We start from the raw sequence: 21,681 nt of genomic DNA on the forward strand, positions 1-21,681 counted from the left end.
GCTTTTTATTCATTCGTATTATAACTTGGGTATCTATCTTTTGTTTCTGTATGGGTACATCACTTCTTCGATTGCGCATTCCACGACAACCGATCAGCGAGTATATCCCAACTCTGCTGTCCATCCACCCTCCCCACGCCCCTCAATCCCGCAATCACAAAGGCCAGTGATCGATGGAACTGTCTCATGACGTGTCCCAGTCTGTGGGAATACGACGATTCGATGAAAGATATACTAGTCATGCCTTCGTCGTAGTACTCATTATCTTCACCGTCTTGTTCATGTTCATCATTATCGTCATCGTCATCATCCTCGGAGTCAGAGCTATCTTCCGTTCGTTTGCGGCGACGTCGTCGTTTGGAGTGCTGACCTTTGAGAACCGTTGAAGACCGGTGCGAAGTATCGTATCGATTCGTCTCTCCATGACGCGCAGCTTGGATATCTGCGAAGTGAATACACAAATCGAGCAGGGCGATGACTGCCTGATATATAGGCGCTAAATTGTGCGACAAAAGGCACTGCTCCTCCAACGCAGACATGTACGCTTCGTGCACGGAAATCATGCTATCTATATCTGGCGATTCTGCGAGCGTCTTTTCCATGGTTTCCGTATTTGTGGCTATGACCATATCGGTGATGTGACCGTAGAGGATGTTGGTGAACCAAAGCAGATTGTGTCGAATGATGTAGCCCATGCCGTCATCTTCATCTTCATCATTGTCGTCAGCGTCATTCCTTTTCAGTAGTCGTTGTCGTTCAAGAATGTACTTCGCGCGTCGTATTTGCATTAGAAATGTAGAAATGCGTTGGTACATGCTCATAGCAGGTTTGGTGATAATGTTAGCCACAGGCCATGGAAGTACATATTCTATCGAAATCGACTTCAGTATCTTGACTTTCCGGCTCTGACTTTCAAAGTCGTGGAACGTCTTGCGAGCCGAACGCACTATGAGTCGAGATGTATCCACATAGTCAGTCTCGCCAAATGCGCTTTGTACCAACTCGGTAAGAAGAAAGCGATCATTCCAGACACCGCCGCGTTTGTCGAGCGATGCAAAGATCTTGCTGTCGATTGTGGTGGACACAGAAGCGTCTTTGCATAAATAAATATACTGTAGTGCAGAAAGTGATGTCCACAATCCGCATTGCCCGTTAAGTTGTTCGCGCAGCATACTAGAAGCGAGGATGTGGTTCGTCGAAATCAAATTCCCGATAGCCTGGTCTAAGAGACTGGAAAAGGGTAAGAGTTGCCAAGTCGAATCATCTGGACAGACAGCATCGAAGTCCAGCGGCTGCCAATGTGATGACTCCAGCTCGTCAATTGCGACGTTCAGATGTCGTAGGAAAACCATGCTCTTGCCTGTGGTGAGAATCCTACGGGCGCTCGGCTTGATGAATGTAGGCGCATGAAGATGACCAGAAGTTTCTCTTAAAAGGTACCAGTCATGCCACAGAGTTTGCATGTCATGATCGTGTCGACAGTCGGTGATAAAGAAATGATCCTGGGAAGCCTCAAGGTCTCCGCTCCTCAACCACAAGCGCAATGGTCGTGCATAAGCCTCAAAACAGGAGAAAAATAGCTTTGCGAGGGACTTGTGTTCGTGTTTGTTTCCAGAGGCTTGGTTGACGCAAACTAGGTTGTATAACAGATCCAGACAAAGAAATGACTGCTCCGGTGGCGCAGATCCCAGTTTGACCACGAGATCAGCGAGCAGCAAAAGTACTCGTACTTCTTTCTGGACCTCTTCTGTCAGTTGTAACATACTGACCGTGACGGTCTTGCCTGGCGAAAGATAGCTCAGTTGCATTCTTGATAAGAACGCATCAAAATCCGTCAACTCCTTCTCAACACCCCTGGTGAATGTTTGTAAGAATACCACACACTGCGGAATCTTGACAAATGTCCTCAACTTCCCAATTTCTACGCCAATATCGGCATAAGAACGGAGCATATGTAGAAATGCCGCAATGGAGGCGTGGTTAAGAGCGTATCTTCTATCCACAGCGATACTGTTATCGATCTGCCAAAATAATGATGTAGGCAGTCCCTGGAGCATGAACAATATCTCACGAGCCGCCTGCAGCTCCGTGATGAAACGAGTATGACTCTGCGCGAATTCGCGAATACCAGCGGAGTCGTACTCCCAGAAATGGCCGCTTTTTATAGTCTTTACCAAGTCGGCATCCTCGCCAGACGTGAGAAGTTCATTAGGTATTACGAACTCGTCCCGCAATGGCTGTGCTCCTTGAGGTAGTATTCTCGGGATCGAGATATCACTAGAAGCAATCGAAGTCTCCGAATCGGAAGAAGCTGCACCGTAGTCAACGTCGCCCCAGATATCTTCATCGGCAAACTCGGCTCCAATCGCATCTATCTCTGACCATTTGAGTTGAACTGACGCGTTGTCGTAGCTGGATGTTTCAAATTTAGGCACACTTGACACATCGGCAGGGCGGTCAGAAAGTTGCAACAGCAGAGACAGGTATTCTGGCGTCCATGACGAGCGTTGTACTTCTAGCTCTGAGAGACGACTACCTAACGCGTCCGCCAGGTCATCTTTGTTGAGGACGCGGAATTTTTCCTGCAGGCCGTCCAATTGCTTTTCGACTGCAAATGGATCGGTGCGGTTCCAAGTGCTGCTATCCTTTAAGATGGCCTCGCAGCGCTTTTTGGTCGCTGAAAACGTGGGAACAGTCTAGGTCAAGTTAGGGTGTGAAATAAAGCTGATACAATACATACGTACCTTATCTGATTGTCTTAGTGCGACGATCAGTTCATCGATCAGAGTCCCAATGGCCGCCGAGCGGGCCATTATGATAGCGCACGGCAGATTGCATCGGGCAGGTGGCCAGGTATTTCTAAACCGCCAAGTTAGTCCTTCTCTCTGATGTGACGATTATGAGACTGCGATTATTGTTAGTCAGTGTTTTGTTGTATAGAGTTGTTGAACTTTGTCCGGGACGCGTGGATGGCCGCGCGTGCTAGGCCCAATATGGGAAGGCGCCGGATATTGGAGATCCTCAGGCCAAACTGCTTAAGGGGAGAAAAGCTGCCTCTTATTCTCGCCATCTGAGCAGACAAGTTGCACAAACCCTGTCTAGCTCGGGAATACGGTTACTCAGGACAGATCTGAGAAACCTCTCGAGTTCGCATACCGTTTCCCATCAGACTTTGTGTCATATACAGTTGAATACTTATTGATTGAACTTGCGGACCTGTCGCCATCATGGCCATCGCAAGGCCAATTCGGCTCCTTGGAGCAGTCGGAATTCTGGGAGTCTTGCTCGTCCTGTACAGATTATCGCAAACATCGCAAATACYATCGATTACGGGTACGACAGGTACGGTGGATACAGACAAAATAACAGATGGCATGAAAAGAGATCCTTTACTAGATCGTGAGTTCTTATCAATCAAAAATAACCGCCGATCAGAGGTACGATACTAACTCATGCGAACAGCAACCGGAGAACCTGAAGGCATATTATGGCGAGCCGAAGACCACGATTACGCCCCCGATAGTGAAAACTCTGCACGTATCAATGCGACGCTTCTTTCATTGGTACGCAATGAAGAGCTCAGCGAGCTCGTTACGACAATGAAGCAGCTGGAGCGCACATGGAACCATAAGTTCAACTATCCTTGGACCTTTCTGAACGATAAGCCCTTTACGGAGGAATTTAAGCGCAAGACCCAGGAAGTAACAAAGGCAAAGTGTTATTATGGTATGACCAACCTCGAATAGCTCGTGAGATAATTATTGCTTACGTATTGTCAGAACAAATCCCCGCCGATCACTGGGAAGCTCCCGAATGGATCGATGACGATCTAGTTAAAGAATCGAACAAACTCCTCGAAGAACAAGGCCTTCAATACGCCGGCAAAGCCTCCTACCACAAAATGTGCCGATGGAACAGCGGCATGTTTTACAAGCATCCAGCTCTAGCCAACACGCGATACTACTGGCGAGTCGAACCCAAGGTTGAATTCTACTGCGACGTCGACTACGACGTCTTCCACTACATGCAAGACCACAACAAGACGTATGGATTTACAATCAACCTCTTCGATGCACCTGAAAGTTTGCCTTCACTCTGGCCCGAGACCGAACGCTTCCTTGCCGAACACCCCGAGTACATCGCTGATAACAATATGATGGAATGGCTTGTGGACGACAAGTTGCGACCAGAGCATAACAAGAAAGCCAATGGCTACTCTACCTGTCATTTCTGGTCGAATTTTGAGATTGGTGATATGAACTTTTTCCGCAGCGAGGCCTACGAGGCTTATTTCAACTATCTTGATCGTGCTGGTGGATTCTTTTATGAGCGATGGGGTGATGCACCTGTTCACTCAGTTGCTTTGGGTCTTTTTGAGGATGCAAGCAAGATTCATTGGTAAGTCAACTTCCTCTTCCCCACTACCATCACCATGAAGTATGTACTAAAGATATTATCACAGGTTCCGCGACATTGGCTACCGCCATATTCCCTACTTCAACTGCCCTAACTCACCCAAGTGCTCAGGCTGCACACCCGGCAAATTCTACGAGGGAGCCTCTTTCCTGGCCAAGGAAGATTGCCGCCCCAACTATTTCAAATACGTTGGAACTCATTGATCATCTCTGTATATGATCAAGCGGTACATGATGTGTCATGACATTATCCCTATTTTTTAATATTTATTCGCTCTCGAATTGCACTCTTCTCCTGTAATTCTACGCGGACAGATTGTTTGAGGACAATTGTGTTGCTCGTTACATATTGGAAATAAAATAGCGGAGAACGGCGTTTTTATTTTTGTTTCTTCAATTGTCTTACGATATGTTTTGATTGTATGCTGTGTTTGGAAATTTTATTTAGATATACCAGATTTAAAATGCATTTCTTATTATATATCATAGGCAGGTTTGTGTAAGAAGGCTCTTTTAATACACAGGGATATAGAACTTATACCCAGTCAGCTGAACAATCGCGAGATTGATTCATGGGGTAGGTAGAGTCCTCGTTAGACATGGAGAGGTACATATATTGGTGTTCGAGATACGATCAGCAGCTTACTGGAACAAGACTTTACTTCATCCACAAAGCTTTCTATTTATCTATACAGATTTCTCTCCAGAATTTCGAGAAGGCGAAAGATTTCAGACTATGACACATGATCACACAGAGGGGACACACAGAAAGAAGGTGCAAAAACAAAATACAAGAAATAACGCTATCGGTGCTAACGCTATTTCTTTACTCGTTCTTGGGGTAGAGTTCCTCCTGGAGAGGGACGCCGAGCTCGGTTCGGAGACCCTCAAGAGCCTCGAGATATTGCTTATATTGACCTTCGTTCTCGACCTTGGCGCGGATACCTATGAAAGTTAGTTGAGTTGGACAGAGACGGTATTGTCATTGACGAACCCTCGAAGACTCGGACGGCAGTGGGGAAGTCGTTGACGCGGCGAGCTGCGCGGAGAGCAGCAGAGAGAACCTCAACGGAGGGCACCAGATCGTAGGCGAAAGCGTTGTTCAAGTTGCGCTGCGAACATGAAATTAGTCACTTGGTTCTGATAGTCCAGCTTCGGCGCCGGCTGAGCGCTTGTGTTTTCGCTAACGTACCTGGAGCTCGAAAACATCTTGGACGGCGTCGAATTCCTTTTCATATCTGTTGATTGGTTAGAACCTAAAACAATCAATGCAATTGATGTAGAATCGGATGATGGGTTTATTGGCAGCGACCAGCGTCCAAGGGTATGGCATGATCTCGAATTCAACATCCGAACATACAATACCAATTTTCCTTTCGCACCTGACGCCCGTCACGACTCCAATGGGAATGCGTACCTGGCAGAAAACTCCTCGTAAGTCTCCTCCTCATGACCGCTGCGAAGCTTGGTAGAGGTGCTGAAGTTATTGGCAATGGCAAACGAGGAAGGCGTAACGCGGATTGAGCGAGGAGCGTACGACGAAGCTCTGACGAAGCTTCTTGCCGGGCGGACGGATCGCGTCGCGAGGCGGAAGAGAGTGGTGGAGGCCATTGGAGCGGAGTGTTCGAAAAAGAGGATTTCAATTGATGTGGTTGTTGTGATGTTGCTCGTCCCCAATGGGAGGTATCAAGGTCGTGGGTGAGAAAGAGGTTGATTGGGAGGTGCGGTTGGAGGTTTCCACGGAGTTTTGCGGGTGGTGTGATGCTGTGGTTTTGGTGCCTGAGGCTGCAAGGCCGCAACTCCCAATCCGGTAGTCCTAAATCATTATATCAGCGGACTCAAGCAATTGATGCATTGCGTAGGGGAATACATTAAGGTTGTTTTCTATGATCGTAGACTTCAAGAATTAGATCTCTCTATGGTAATATTATATGTCAGGGTTTTAAAGCAAAGAAGTTATCAATTTAAGAGCAAGCTGGTATTGCATGTGCAAAATCCGCCCAATCACGGCTAAACTTTCGTGTACCTGATATAGACACTTTTATATCAATTGATCTTATCTACTCCGTATAAGCTATCGATATCCTCCATGATCTACGAGCTTAAAATGCCTCAGATCTCGAGTCTTGTTCTGGAACAACACTCGTACACAGGTCTTTGTCCGAATCCTTGTGCTCCCTGGTCAAATAGCCAATCGCGCTCTGCACAATTTATGTTCGTAATCACTTGTCTACCAGACGTCCTTGAGGTTTTAGTAATAAAGGAGGAGCATGATCTGACATCATCAAACGAATCCACATTGAAGTACTAGTAACTGGAATGGGGAGCAATGACATGTGGTTGTTGACTACGTACGTACCAAGTAAGCAGCCTCGGCGATGTCACATCTTAGATGCGATTCAGCGATTGTGTATAAGCGGAGCGCCCGGAACAACAGATCCAATTGACTAGTCTGAAGTGCAGCTGATCACTCCGCCTAGCTTGCGAGCGAGTTGCGAAGAAATGCTGCAAAACAGAACTTTTGCGGCGTTCCACTCAGTTCCCCCTTTTACACTAACACGCTAGCCCCAATTAGGCCAAGCATCTTTTTGTTTAATAATTCTGGCCTCGCGTGCCTCGCTGGCCTTCTCTTTCTCTTCTCCTGTTTCCCTTCATCAATCAGGTTGCTCTTCTCTGGCATTTGCCTCGATTCTTTCCTTTCTTCCATTCCGGCTTCACTTCATTTCTTTGAATGATCTCAGTTATACGCCATTAGTATATTTAATCAGCTCAGTTCTTCTCCTTTTTCTGGTTGCGACCTCATCCCGTCAGCCGCAAACCATCCGGACAACGCCGCAGTGACATTCTCGCCCGATCTTGCGATTGATAATTGAATTCGATCTTTAATAGCGATCACGTCCGCAATCATGTCGTTCGACCTGAAACAGATCCCTCTTCCCACCATCGATCGCCCCTTCGGGATCGAATTATGGCCATTCTTCAACAAGGCCTTCGACGCCGTCGTCGGATATCCTGCAGACGACTTCCGCTTCGTCAACGGAGAGACGCCCATGTCCACATTTAAAGAAACCGCCATTGCCATGGTCACATACTACACTATCATCTTTGGTGGTCGGGAGGTCATGAAGAAGCTCCCGGCTTTCAAACTCAACGCTCTTTTCATGATCCACAATTTCATACTCACAGCTGTGAGTGGAATTTTGCTTGTTCTCTTCCTTGAACAGCTTATTCCCACCCTCTATCACCATGGTGTCTTTTATGCTATCTGTGACCACAATGGTGGCTGGACTCAGCCATTGGTTGTTTTGTACTACGTAAGTGATCCCGTGGGGTATAACGGTAATTGGCAAAACTGACGATTGTGCCAGCTCAACTACCTTAACAAGTACCTCGAATTTCTTGACACCGTCTTCCTTGTCTTGAAAAAGAAGCCCTTGACTTTCCTCCACACTTACCACCACGGCGCTACCGCTCTCTTATGCTGGACTCAGTTGATTGGATTGACCTCGGTTTCATGGGTTCCTATCACCCTCAACTTGCTCGTCCATGTTGTCATGTACTGGTACTACTTCCAGAGTGCCCGTGGTATCCGCATCTGGTGGAAGAAGTACATTACCATTCTCCAGATCATCCAATTCGTTATCGACCTTGGTATGTTAAATCTTACCCAGAATGGCATTACAGCACAAAATTGCAGTACAAGTGCTAATCGAAAACAGGCTTCATCTACTTCGCTTCCTACACCTATTTCTCCAGCACCTACTTCCCCTCTGCTCCTAATATGGGTACCTGCGCTGGTGAGGAATTCGCCGCATTCGCTGGCATGGGTATCATCTCCTCCTACCTCGTACTCTTCATCTCATTCTACCTGGTTACCTACAAGAAGGCTGCCAAGACTGGACGCCCTCGCAGCAACACTGGTCGCCAGGCTCTTATCGACATGAAGGACGCCGAAGTCCCCAGTCCTATCGCCAACGGTCGCAAGGCTGCTAACGGAGCCACAACAACTGGACGCCAGGGACCTGTCACCCGCTCTCGCAAGGCATAAATGTGGGGCCATTTTAGACTCTATATGATGTCGAATTGACTGAAAGTCACTTACTGAATCATAGAGTCTCATTGAAAGGACTTGAAAGCAGCAGACTTGATCGTCCACGCATGCGTGCTCCTGACTATGAAGTCCTTCACGGGACAATCTCTTACTCTTCGACTGTATTCTATTGTTACAGATATTACACGTTTAATGAGCGACGGTTACGGCTGGGKCGATTTCTCGGTTGAATCAACAAAAAAATATTAATATGGGAAAGGAAGAAAGTCGTTCACTCGATTATATGACAGGGAGAAGGCATATCAAAATGGAACGAAATCCGGCGAAACTCGGTGGTCTATATTCTAGATCTTTTGTTTTTCTATTCGCCAAATTTATCGCTTTTGTATTATTGTATATCATTTTTCGGCAATTTTTTAAACCTTCGGAACCACGTTGACTGCTGATTGTTGGCTGTCTCGTGAAGGATGTTATGTTATGCTCGGATGCTCATGTTTCAGCTAAGACTGTGTCAATAGTTAGATAATATGTACTGTACGCATTTGAATGAAGACGTTGAACAGAAGTGATTTCGGGAATGGCTTTGTATCAGATATTTGAAGAACTCAACGGTTCGCACAACCTCCTGCCAGATTATGTAGCAGTATCAGTCTCTCGAGGTCGACACTGTAACTACTACATAGCAACATTGACCCAACTCGCTACAGAGAATTCCACCATGGTACTTAGGTTCGTTTGGATTGAAGCCCATGGATCAAAAACTGATGGCTAGCATGGGACCGAGTCATGCTTAGAGCTCTTTCACTGAGTCTCAATCTACTCAGTTTGAGACCGTTATCATTGCAAGGCTCCCCAATGCGATGTCTATAAGCCTCGTTCTGTCATCGGAAGCTACAGACATGTACACCGAGCTGAAAGCAGAGCCATGCATTGATCTACATATAGAAACAACTACGAACATATGTCCAATAATTGTAGTGGCCGAACAGCTGAAGCTACCTCTTCATTGAGGCTGCACGGTCATCAATCACCGCCACAAATAAGATCCGGACGTCCCCCTGGACCATCAATTAACATCTTGACCATTGATGATCATGCATGGCGTTCGAGCGTCAGGGCGAAAGTATTCTTGGTCATGGTTCCTAGATGACCAGAGATGACTCTGAGGATATGGGGGCTGGTATGGTCACATCTGGGTCATGCTCTTTGAGCCTGGCTCGTAAATGGGCCTGGGGCATGGAATAATGAACCATACTCAATCATCCCAAGACGGTAGTATCTAGCTCATCTAAGTAGCGATACTACAGGTAGCATCAATCCGAACAGACCTCTCTATACGTTACCCAGGTAGCCAGTCAGGGAACAAGTCATCACCGTAGTGACTGAACTGACAGGTATCACCAGCGATTGACAGTCGTTACCAAGGCACCACAAGAGCTAGATATTCGGCTAGATATTTCCGTAGATATAATCACAAAGACCGAGCAAAGGGTTTTTCCAAGGAAAAATTTCTGAGCAGTCACCTGTCACTGTCTTTGCAATGGTCGACTGGTGTCTGGATCCCTTGCATAATTTCCTTATCTAGCAAGATTTGAAGTCGGGGTCAGAGCTCTGGAGGTACTTACCTGTTTTCCTCAACGTGTGTTGAAGAATGCGATTTTGTCGGTTGCTTATGATACTGAATGAGACTTATTCAAAGAACGATTCCAAGGTTTTGAATGACTTGATGTTCCAAGGTTATTTAGGCATGTTTGCTTTGACATGTCATATCGCTGTCTAGGTGATAACCACAGTGCCCCGGTAATGCTTAAGTCCAAAGCGAATCGGATAATGATTCGTTCTATAATTCCGGTCTGCATAGTTGCTTTCCATGAATTAATTCATTATTCCGTCGTTGGCATTCGGCGTGCTATAGCGAAGTCCGAGTGAAGTATCGGAGATTGAACCCAGCCAAACCCTAAATTTCGTCTACTTTTCGCTCTTGTACGGCCAAATAGTCAAGCGACCTTCATGCTTGAAGTCAAAATCAAGTCTGACAAACTCTATTCGATGGAATTGTATTTTGGATCCAAGTGGAGTGCAAGACTCACTCGATTTCAAATAGTACTCCAGTTAACCAACAGTTAGGGCTTCCGCTCATGTACAACACCAACTTGAAACTCCATAGCTATGTTATGTTACCAATGGCCCACACACATACCAAGCCAAGACAACGAAAATTTTCTGGAACAGTGTCTATAACTCAAAGCATAACTCGCCGAAACACTAGCAGTATCACAGATCTGATAGAAAAGTTTGAGCACGGAGCACGGAGTGCATACTGCCATACCCCGTACATAGATACAGACGTTGAGATCTGCAATGGGATACATCCTTTGCTGCAAGGGCCACATCGATAGACTGAAGAAATTCTCCGATTGATTTTTAGTCTGCACTGTGTATTCCCACTTAACAGAAAGGATGCATTCTCGATGATACACTTTTGACGCAGGGACAAATCCCTGGGCCAATGGTGGATGCATGGACTGACCTCTAACTGCATGTCGATAATAAAACGTTGTGCAATAGATTAAAAATTATGGGAGTACTCGGGTTCCTGACTTAATATACAAATTTATATGCAGTATTTATTACTGACTTTTAGACTGAGTATCTAAATATTAAAATATGAGCCCGACTATAAGACGTTGCACTATTAATACATTACTGCCTACGCGAAATAATCATATGCAAACCCTAACTACCACGGCCGTTTCACCATCAGCCAATCACCCGCCTGTCTCACACTGAAACACATGAACTCCTTCGACCAGATACTTTCATTGTGCATTAGCCTGCTTCTCAGAATGATACATATACTATCGCTTCATTCGCTATCCCTTCAAGGAGCCCCGGCGCCCCTCTTTTGGCTGCTCTTGGCCGAAGCAGAAGAAATTTCAAGAAAATGGCGTGTCACAAACCCGCGTTGTATGTTCAATGTTGATTGTGAATCAAGAAACTTGCTGCAGATGGCTTCACTAGTTTGTGGATTAGAGGGATACATTCAATCTATCACTGACCGCGTCTGTCAAAGTCGGTATGACATTAATCTATTGAATACTGCATGCGTTCCCACCAGATGGTCAATTTATTACAAAGCGCTCCCCAGTGTAGTAGTACACTTTCAAGTTCATACAATCGAATCCAACTTCGGACTAGTTCGATGCATTGTACCTGTCATCCATCATGACTTTGACCTCTTTTGGCTGACTGCCGAATTCAGAAGCGCGCCATGTTCATCGTTGTTAGTAGCATCTGATCTGTCAGCTATTTTTGTATTTCGCCCGTGGAATCAATAAACTGCGTAAGAATGGAGGCGATTGCTGACTTCTTGGTCTGTCAGATGAGATCATCGCCCTTGACAGGAACGTACTGAGTGACAATATTAGTTATGTAATGTCATGAAATTAATTAATTAACTAGTTAACTACAAGGTGCGTGATAAGTAAGCATGTCAATAATTGAACCCTGAACGGGGTGGCAATGTGGTCAGTGCCTGGCCAGTGGGTGGCATGGACATCGCGAGGACAAGGATAGGGTTAGCGAACCGCCAAAAAGGCCCGAAACAATTGACAATCAACTATCAAGGGCGTATGGCATCCACGTGTCCTCGCGAGTCAATCCGGTCGGAGCGAGAGAAGACGAAAACAGGACGATAGGGTATGGACCCGGTCCTGGATAAGGGTGATAATGTAGGATATCTCGACTCCTGCATAGCTCCCTTTTTCATCTCGCATTGAATGTATTGTACATTCTGAAGTAGTACACACACCATTCATGAGTCTGTGTCTGTCAGAGAAGCAATGCACGGAGAAGTCCGCACTGGGCGACGCGACGCTGCTGAGGCCAAACGTAGGGGCCRGGGACCAMCTCCCGCCGCTAAGGACACGCCAATCCATCAACCTGTAATTCTCTACTATACCTAGTATAGAGACTAACACCCCCAGTTAGAGTGCAACGTCTCCATAGTACATACTTTATGGTTTATCTAGGCCGAGTGGCATCACACCATGCCATGTCAGGGCTCGACGTAAATATTTTACTCGTACACGTACTCCGGGGGATAGGCATTCCTGGAATTCTTCCCCCTATCATTGACAACCCTGTCATGGTCATTGTCACGGAAGATCTGTACCGAGGCGCCCCTGTCTGTTACTATATTCGACCATAACGAACTGTGTCATCGTGTCCTGCACTTTTCTTTTTTTCTTCTTCTTCTCTGGTCATATCTACTTCGGAGTGCTTTGACCTTCTTTATTATTCTCCTACATACTTCAAAAATAGTCGTTGTCTCACAGTCTTACTACAATTTTGTGTTTTTTATTCTTGTCTAGCCTGCTCTTTGTCCTCTACCAGCCTCCACTTAGCAGATGACTTGATAACGTCTAACGTCCTCGAGATTATATCTCACACTTTATAACTTACAGATCAACAACGCAGAAGAGGAAGTAACTATACACTGCACAAAGCTTGTGCAACGGCAACATGGAACCTTCAATGGCTTCAGAATTGGTCGTCAAACCAGACCAGAATGAGCTGCTACAAATGCACTCCATGCCACCTTGGAAGCGCTATGAGTCCGAAGAAGAGGACGTATCCGAGACAGGTTCACAGAGCGTCTTCTCGCCCACCGAGGGTGATTTAACCCACGAGTCTGACGCAGACTCTGTCAACGAGGCAGAGTATGTCGACGCTGAAATGCTGGCTCCAGCAGTCTACCAGAAACTCACCTCGGACGATTCATCCAGTCTATATTCACATCGTCTGTCAATCATAACGGCAAAGCGTAGCAGTGCGGCAACCTGCGTTCCCACGCAGCATGGACAAGATACATCTACCGACGACAGTGAAGATGTGTCTCCTTTAACTGAATACATGACACCGCCTGTTTCACCAATCTACTTATCAGCTGTATGCTATGTACCAGATGGATCTGAAAGCTCGTCCCGAGACGAATCATCTGCAGACGCCGAAGATAACGACGAAGATGAAGTGCACGAAGTCTCCGAAGCTAAGCAGGTGTTTTTTACATCACCAGCTTCTAAACCGAGCATCGTCATGATCCAGAGTCCTACTACTGAAGCTATTTTAACTGCTCGAATGGGCAATCCGGTTCAGTCGCAGCAATCTACCGACCAGGATAAACAAGAAGGGTCTCCATTTAATCTTCGCAAAAGATCGTCTACCAAGAGATCTTCAAGTGCGTCAGGAATGACTACACCAATGGACCGCTCCAAGCGCTACTCGGCCATGTTCTACCGAGATTTTACCCAGAACGGCGAAGTGACATACTCTGATGCCCGGAGTCATACACGAGCCCAGTCCTCCCACAGTCCCGCACGCAACTCATCACGTCCAAGGGTAGGTCCACGAAAGGACAGCCTCATCAGCAACGCAACAGACTCTTCCGAAACACGACAATCACGACCACGACGAATCCCATCCCAACGCTCCTCCTCCAGAGGTAGTCGCTACGCCCCGGACTACGAATCACCACGGAACTACTCACGACCACGCTCCATACGCAGCTCAAGCGTTGCCAGTGACATGACATCCGCAAGCTCAGCATCATGGAAACGAATCCACGCACACAACTGGTCAAACAGTTCCCTCCAATACCCGAGTTCATCCTCCTCCATCGCCGACCAACCATCCTTATCATCATCGTCGTCGTCGTCACCACCGCAATCAGCAGGCGAAAACGAATCGAAACAAACCCCTCACCCACTATCAATCATCACAACACCAACATCCCCCACAACCGCCTCTCCAGATTTCCAACAATCACGCTTCACACCTCAGCAGCAACAACAGCCGCAGTCAGCAATAACCTCTCACAGCAGCGACATCGACTGGTCCCCCGTCGAATACCGACGATCATCTACAACTCCTTACCAAAAGACATTCCCCTACTCCCGCCCCCGCAACCCTTCTCTCTCATTGACATCAGCTCTCGCCACCGCCTCGAGTGAAAATCTGACTGAATACGCATCATCGCCGCGAAGCCGAAGGGGCTCAGTCGCCACCACATCTACAACGACGACAAGGACGAGAAAGTCATCGATATCGGCTGTCATGTCAGCTGCAGTGGGCTCTAGCAAATCATCGGGCCATTCAACGAGTACCATGAAGATGCTGATGGGCGGGTTCAGGGGGCTAGGAAAGCAGCGCACGAATCGGCTGTCATAGATAGACCCCTGGGCCCCAGCCCTTGATAAAAGCCCCAGGAAATTCACGATGATCAACCGTCGATCATTTTACTATTTTTGTTCTCGAATTTTGTGGGGGTAATACACAAGGAAACATCATTGTTTCTTAGCGTGTTTCCCTGATTCGGTGTGATTCGGTGATGTGGTGCTTGTTCTGCCCCCACGTTTCGATGATATTCGGACCCCAACGACGGGGCAGCACAACATGATCTTCAGATCCATGGGATGCTGATCTTATACCCTATTTTTCTCCTCTTGTTTTTTTGCTTTGTGATATTACGTACTGTGAAGGCGTTTACAAGGTTTAATGGTGGGTAACATCGGAAGGTCAATGTCAATGTGTACGGTCTTACATACGATTCAGAGAAATAGGTTAATATTGCTTTTTCGGTTTTGCTTGATTTTTCCATGGTTTTGGGATACATGTACGTTACAAGAATGGTGTGAGAAGACTCTTTGGTAAGGGTAACGGATGTATTTGATTGATGTGTGTTATGTTAGAGGTGCCTGCCGAGATGAGGGCTTGAGTCTAAAGGCTTACGTATGATTAGTTAGTGATAATGATTGTGTCGAGTCAAATCTGAGGTCCGAGGTAGTCTATAATCGTCAAAGCTATGGCTATATGCGTCCATATGAATGTTGCATGCTGCATTTCTTATGGTTAAGGGAGACATATATGACTAAGGTCTTATAGACACGCTAGGCTGGATCAAAGCATCAATCGAAACATTATGTGCAGTATCTATATGAAACCATTGTAGAGATATAATCACTTCCGACTCTCCAATGCACTCTTGATAGCTGCTCAGATAGTCAGTGAATGCAACACAAGAAAAGTGTTAGTCAAACTTACCATCACACGAACTCTTCGCATCCCCAAACAACATCTTCGTATTGTCCATATAGAACATCGGATTCGGCACATCGGCATATCCACTCGACATTCCGCGTTTCATGACAATGACCTCTTTGCTCTTCCATGCCTGCAATACCGGCATTCCCGAGATGGGCGAGTCTGGCTCGAGGGCGATCGGGTTCACTGTGTCGTTTGCCCCGATGACGAGGGTTACGTCGGTGTCGTTGAAGTCGTCGTTGATTTCGTCCATTTCAAGCACGACTTACCATGAAAGTCAGAATGTGCAAGAAATTTGTAGGTCTAAATGGAGATGAACTCACTGTCATAAGGAACAGAGGCCTCCGCAAGGAGCACATTGCATTGGCCAGGCATTCGCCCTGCGACTGGATGGATTGCAAAACGCACATTGACTCCTTTGGATCGCAGCATCTTTGTAATTTCGGATATGGCATATTGTGCTTTGGCGACTGCCATACCGTAGCCGACGACCTATCACGCGATTTGAGTCGAAGCAAAAGAAATGCTGAGAGGGTCTGGTCTTACAATAATAACATTCTCTGCACTAGCCAAAGCATCCACCGTTTCATCGACAGATGTCGTCACCACTTCGCCCTCGATCTTCTTACTCGCTTGTATGGGCGCGATCCCGCCGAAGAGTACGTTTGTCAGAGACCGATTCATTGCAACACACTACACACGGTTAGACATGATAAAGTGGAGGAAAGATTTGGACATGCCATAATATATGATAGAATGGAACCGCTGACTCCAATGAGCGAGCCAACCGTGGTCAGCAGAGGGTTATCGAGCATAAATCCCTCGGCGACCAGTGCGAAGCCAGAATAGGCGTTCAGCACAGTAATAACGACGGCTAACACGTTGGTTAGAAATACCTCACAAGTTCTTGAAAACGAAACTCACGCATATCAGCACCTCCGATAGCAGCCGTTGTTGTGTATCCCTTCAGGAAACTAAGCACCGTGTTTGCTCCTAGACAAGTTGCAGCAATAACAGGGGCCCCGGGAGCCATGGTAACAAACGCGCTCATTGTTGCAATATTTGCCCCAAGGAGCGACGAGTTAATGACGTGTCTACCTGGTAGAATAGTCGGGGTAGACTTCATGCGACCAGCCAGTTTCAAGAAAGCCACGATTGACCCTGTAAATGTGACACCACCAATGAGGACTCCCAAGTAGGCCGTCACCATGTGTAGCGTCGAAACATGAGCGATTTCTGCCATGACACTTCCGATACTTGTAAGAACTGCTGCTAGACCGACCACTGAGTGCAGAGCCGCGACTGTCTGGGGTAAACCAGTTGGAGTGATGCGACGTCCAATTACAGCACCTATTCCAAGTCAGTCAATGTTGCATCTAGCAAAAGTGATGCGTAGAGTATACCTAGCAAACCACCAAGACCAGCGACAGCGCCGAATTGTACCAATGTTGCTGGAGAAAATCCGACTGCTAGTAAAGAGGCTAGAAAACCTGAGCTGACACCTAGGATTCCAAGTATGTTTCCTCGACGCGCAGTTAATTGAGAAGCAAGACCGGATATAGAGCCTGTAGCATCATGTTTAGCATTTGGAAAGTTTTTCGAGAAACAGCATGATCATCTTACTGATGCAAAGTACGCTGCTTACGAGATMCCCTGCCTGTACAAGTCCTGCCATACCAGTGGAAGCAGCAGCAATGTATCCGCCGCCGAAGATCACACCCGGTATCGCATATAGCCAGGGGTATTCCGGAGGATCAGTAGGACCTGTAGCGGTAAGAAACCAATACAACCTAGTGCAGGAATTACTCACGCTTAAACATGTCCAGCATGCGCTTGGTAATCACGAAACCTCCAGACACATTGACAAAGGCGAGTAACACAGACAGTGCTCCCAGAGCTTCAGGGATGGTGGTCGGAAGATAACCTCCACCCATGACGAAGAGACCACCGATGCCAACCATTCCTATAAGAAGTCAGCCGGCCGATATTCAACTGTCAGACATTTAAGTCTGTACGGACCTGAAATGGCGTTAGTCACACTCATCAGGGGAGAGTGCAAAGCAGGTACAACGCCCCATACTGCGCGATAGCCCACAAGTCCAGCCAGTCCAAACGTGAACATGTTACCCATGAAAGCAGGACCGGTCAGTTTCCCTAGAGCAAGAGCTGAACCCATMCCCGCCGTCACCGTAGCCACTTGACGTGTTGCCTTTTGCCATGGAGTCACTTCAACTGCCTTTACCTCTTTTGCTTGGGCCTGAACTGTGCCAGCAGTAGGCGTGGGAGGAGGTGTAGGGGGCGGAGGCGGTGGTAGTATCTCGCCGTTGAAGCTCACTATTGCGCCACGAGTCACTTCGTCGTTTAGATCAACGTTAAAGCCTTTGTCTTTGTCTGCAAGAGAGAGTAGAAATTTTGTGATATTGTTTGAGTACAGTGTAGACGATTGAGTCGGTAGCCGCGAAGGCAAATCGGTGTATCCTAATTGTCGGCAATTAGCCCAATGCGCAATTGTCTCATAGTATCGTCGATATACGTACCAATTACCTTCACTCCGTCATAGATAGCTAACTCTCCAGGTACCGTAGCTTCACAGTTGCCTCCAGCCTCAGCAGCCAGATCGACAATGACCGATCCAGGTTTCATTGCATGCACCATCTATACCAGTCAGTAAGAAGATTATCAGAGCGTACAAAGGCGATATACCTCTTTAGTAATGAGTTTTGGTGCCGGTCTGCCAGGAATGAGGGCAGTTGTAATGACTATATCAACTTCTCGACACTGCTCCATAAAAAGCTTCATCTCAGCCTCAATAAACTCCTTTGACATCTCTTTGGCATATCCGCCCTGGCCAGAGCCGTCCTCTTCCAAATCGACTTCGATGAACTCTGCTCCCAAGGATTGTACCTGCTCACGAGCGGCGGGACGCGTATCGAATGCACGAACAATTGCGCCATTACGACGTGCCTGTAGGAAGTTTGTCAACAACGCTTTTATTCCATGTCTTTGATGATGTTAAACATACAGCTCCGATTGCGCTCAGACCAGCAACTCCGGCTCCGATCACAAGGACTTTGCTAGGCGGTATCTAATTTCTGGATCAGTATCTTCCATCAGGATTTGTGCATGTTTGATCACCTTTCTGTAATCTGTCAGCATTTGATCTTTGGGCGAGGTTCGGGTTAATTACCCAGCCGCTGTCACTTGACCAGCAAGAAAGCGTCCGAATTCGTTTGAAGCTTCCAAAACAGCTTTATACCCAGCAATATTGGCCATTGAACTGATCGTCGACGATCCTAAACGTCAGCGCATGCGCATGCAAGAAAAATTTGAAATCCGACTGACCTTAGTGCGTCAAATACTTGAGCGCGTGAAATTCGAGGAATCTTGTCCATGGCAAAAGAAGTAATTCCGCGTCCCGCGAGGGCTTCGACGACCGGTTTGTTCTGCGCAGGATAAAGGAACGAGATGATGGTCGCACCGTTGCGCATTAAATTAACTTCATTCTTAGTACCATCCTCTATACTGGGCGCGCGGACCTTGAGAAGAATGTCGCTCTGAGACCAGACTACATCCCTCTCCACGATAATTGCGCCAGCCTTTCTGTAAGCTTCGTCGGTGAACTGAGCTTCAGCGCCAGCGCCGCTTTCTATCAGAACCCTCGAAAAGCCCTTTTTCAAGAGAAGCGCTACGTTTTGCGGCGTGATAGCCACACGACGCTCATTGGGAAACGTCTCGCGCGGAATGCCAACCGTGAGCGACTGGTAAGGCACGACTACAGAGGAGGTAGATGCTGTCGCGAAGTTGTGTTTATGGGGCGCGCAACTTGCTACGAGAAGGCGCCTGCGATCTTGTTCATACTTCCATGGACGCGAAGTCGTTTGGAGGCCGTGTGTGTGTCGCCATGCTGTGTAGTGAAGGTTGAATTGTGTTAATACTTTCGTCTGGAAGGAAATCAGAATGACTGTTTCATACCTGAGCATCCCAAAACGCGTAAAGAAGTCGTAGGAAGCAGCAGAGAGGAAGGCGCCGAAACTGACGCCTTCCTAAGCCAGCTCATCGTGACCGAACCCATAAATATTTCAGAAGAATTGCGGTTTCAACATAGAGGAAATGCTCAACCGAACAAGGCGACTGAAGTCATCGACACAAAAAAAAAATAGCTCAAGACGAGGCAGGATGTGTACGAGCGGGGTTGTCAAGACAAATTCGGAGAGATGGAGAAAATGAAGGTAGCAAGGGGCAGACAAAGCGGAGAAGGTAGCAACGGCCCTGGGTACCTCTGGCCGATCCGAGAGCATGTCCCTTTCCTAGCAAGAACCTAGCGAGGAGACAGCCTTATTTTCATTTCCCATGAATCATGTCTGGTGCTAAGTGCTCAAACAATCATTCTGATTCGCCGCCTGGCTGTTAGTTCGTGGTTACATGGGGAGCACCACTGGTACCACGATGGCGAATCTCATGGTCATCGGACGTTCGGGCCCTCGGATGAGGTTGTCTACGAGCTGACGCGTTTCATTGGCGCATAAACCGGTTAAAGAAATATTCTGATATCATAGCACTGGGGAGAGTCGGTTATTCTAGGCCGTATGGGTAGTAGTACTACTACTAAAGGTCTGGTACATCTCCATGGCTGGCGGTACAAAAGCTGGGGTGATGCGGGGAAGACTCCGCCATGGCATACTATGGTATTGTACTGTCACGACGAGTCACGTCTCATGCAGCGATAACCCTTAGGGTATCTATCCTGAAAAACGTTCGACAGAACTGCAGGAAAAACATAATACATCATTTCGTCTGGGTATAGTCAAATAATACACGAAGCAAAATAAACTCATAAGGTGCTTAACATCCCCCTCCGCCAGCGGCTCCGCCAGCGGCACCACCACCTGCTGCCCCAGCCGCTGCGCCCCGTGAAGCGTTTCGGCGTGCCTTTTCGAGCATAGCACAACCCGTCAGTAAGACCAAAGAATCGAAATCTCTGCCATAGTTCACGTTGATTTGGAATTTCTTGCTTCTCCCAGAGAAGACCCCTCCTCCGTTGTTATAAACCGCAATCACCCTCTTTGTGCGAGTCTCCACCATCTTGTAATTCCCCGATGAAAACCCGCTCGGTTTGTGCCCGTCAATGCCCTCGGAATGAGTGCGTTTCCATGAAAATGTCTGTTGACCGACACCCGGCACGTTGAATGACCATTGATACTCGGGACTGAACGTGGAATGCCGCTCGAATGGCGCCCATTTGAGGCCTGTTTTGCCGGGGTCGCCCAGAGCGATTTTGTCTCCCGACCATTTGCCAAAGTCGCACACCGCGACTGTCGGGCTATTCTTATTAGAGCCAAAGTGAAGAGCTACATCGGGTCTGCTTGATGGCCATTTAGACGTTTTGATGTAATATAGATGCTGTCCATTCTCCGTGCTGATGCTTGAGTTGGAATAGATAAATTGACGAACTTGGTTTTTCTCGTCCATGATGTTCAATACTTCAATGTTCCAAAGGATAGCGAATATAGGTGGTATGAAATAATTTAAAATGGGTTCAGTGAGTATTTATCCTCGCAACATCCTAAGCGCGATGACGTCTGGGGATAGGCGCTGCTCGTATAGCCCCATTCTTTAGGGCAGATCGGCGCTATCATTGCCCTGCATCGCCTCCGGCCCCCACTGAGGCTGAGGACAATCATTTATCAAGCGCTGCTAGAGTCACTAGACAAAGGATTCCATGCTAACGATTGGTTGTATAATTATGGAGTCAATGGAAGACAATGAACTCTTGAGAACTAAATCATCTACTCTGCCTCTGCCTCTTGTATATTTCAATTGCGTGTGGTGTGAGATGTTACTCATATTACAGTCTTGACGGTTTCTTTTCACATGCTAATTCTCTCCGATGCAATCGATAGCCTTTACTGTTGGTGCTACCTTAATGCCTACTCTGTTATAGAAGGTTGTCATGCAGTGTAACTTCCTAGCGTTCAATTCTCATGCAGATGTTCACTTGGCATCGATCGCCGAGGCGTAGATGTACGTGTAAGGAGACAAAATGAGATTGAATAGAGTTGTTTGAGTGCTGTTCTACCGAAGCTCGCCTAATAATCGTATAAAAAGCTACCGAGG

General features: G+C 47.1%; 6 protein-coding genes across 6 annotated transcripts; 3 read left to right on the forward strand and 3 right to left on the reverse strand.

Moving 5' to 3' along the window:
- Window positions 1–59: 59 nt before the first annotated feature.
- Window positions 60–2,813, reverse strand: BHQ10_004655 (uncharacterized protein; the record flags this gene model as incomplete). The annotated part of the gene is made up of 2 exons (XM_040877044.1): window positions 60–2,696; window positions 2,745–2,813. The coding sequence occupies 2 exons, from the start codon at window positions 2,811–2,813 to the stop codon at window positions 60–62; spliced, it is 2,706 nt and encodes a 901-aa protein (XP_040733159.1).
- Window positions 2,814–3,227: 414 nt separating this feature from the next.
- On the forward strand, window positions 3,228–4,619 carry BHQ10_004656 (uncharacterized protein; the record flags this gene model as incomplete). Its single annotated transcript, XM_040877045.1, has 4 exons — window positions 3,228–3,399; window positions 3,463–3,726; window positions 3,780–4,398; window positions 4,463–4,619. 4 exons carry the CDS (start codon window positions 3,228–3,230, stop codon window positions 4,617–4,619), a joined length of 1,212 nt encoding a protein of 403 aa, XP_040733160.1.
- Window positions 4,620–5,241: 622 nt separating this feature from the next.
- On the reverse strand, window positions 5,242–6,026 carry BHQ10_004657 (uncharacterized protein; the record flags this gene model as incomplete). Its single annotated transcript, XM_040877046.1, has 4 exons — window positions 5,242–5,360; window positions 5,410–5,527; window positions 5,608–5,653; window positions 5,833–6,026. 4 exons carry the CDS (start codon window positions 6,024–6,026, stop codon window positions 5,242–5,244), a joined length of 477 nt encoding a protein of 158 aa, XP_040733161.1.
- A 1,295-nt stretch (window positions 6,027–7,321) lies between these two features.
- On the forward strand, window positions 7,322–8,463 carry BHQ10_004658 (uncharacterized protein; the record flags this gene model as incomplete). The annotated part of the gene is made up of 3 exons (XM_040877047.1): window positions 7,322–7,729; window positions 7,784–8,066; window positions 8,135–8,463. The coding sequence occupies 3 exons, from the start codon at window positions 7,322–7,324 to the stop codon at window positions 8,461–8,463; spliced, it is 1,020 nt and encodes a 339-aa protein (XP_040733162.1).
- Window positions 8,464–12,990: 4,527 nt separating this feature from the next.
- Window positions 12,991–14,694, forward strand: BHQ10_004659 (uncharacterized protein; the record flags this gene model as incomplete). The annotated part of the gene is made up of 1 exon (XM_040877048.1): window positions 12,991–14,694. The coding sequence occupies one exon, from the start codon at window positions 12,991–12,993 to the stop codon at window positions 14,692–14,694; it is 1,704 nt and encodes a 567-aa protein (XP_040733163.1).
- A 789-nt stretch (window positions 14,695–15,483) lies between these two features.
- Window positions 15,484–21,036, reverse strand: BHQ10_004660 (uncharacterized protein; the record flags this gene model as incomplete). The annotated part of the gene is made up of 16 exons (XM_040877050.1): window positions 15,484–15,515; window positions 15,568–15,831; window positions 15,891–16,059; window positions 16,114–16,260; window positions 16,338–16,441; window positions 16,492–16,917; window positions 16,971–17,132; window positions 17,245–17,331; window positions 17,378–17,530; window positions 17,587–18,045; window positions 18,105–18,222; window positions 18,271–18,531; window positions 18,590–18,652; window positions 18,824–18,860; window positions 18,910–19,339; window positions 20,415–21,036. 16 exons carry the CDS (start codon window positions 21,034–21,036, stop codon window positions 15,484–15,486), a joined length of 3,534 nt encoding a protein of 1,177 aa, XP_040733164.1.
- Between the last annotated feature and the right edge of the window lie 645 nt (window positions 21,037–21,681).

Source organism: Talaromyces amestolkiae, assembly GCF_001896365.1.
Source record: "Talaromyces amestolkiae strain CIB chromosome Unknown scaffold8.1, whole genome shotgun sequence".
NCBI lineage: Eukaryota > Fungi > Ascomycota > Eurotiomycetes > Eurotiales > Trichocomaceae > Talaromyces > Talaromyces amestolkiae.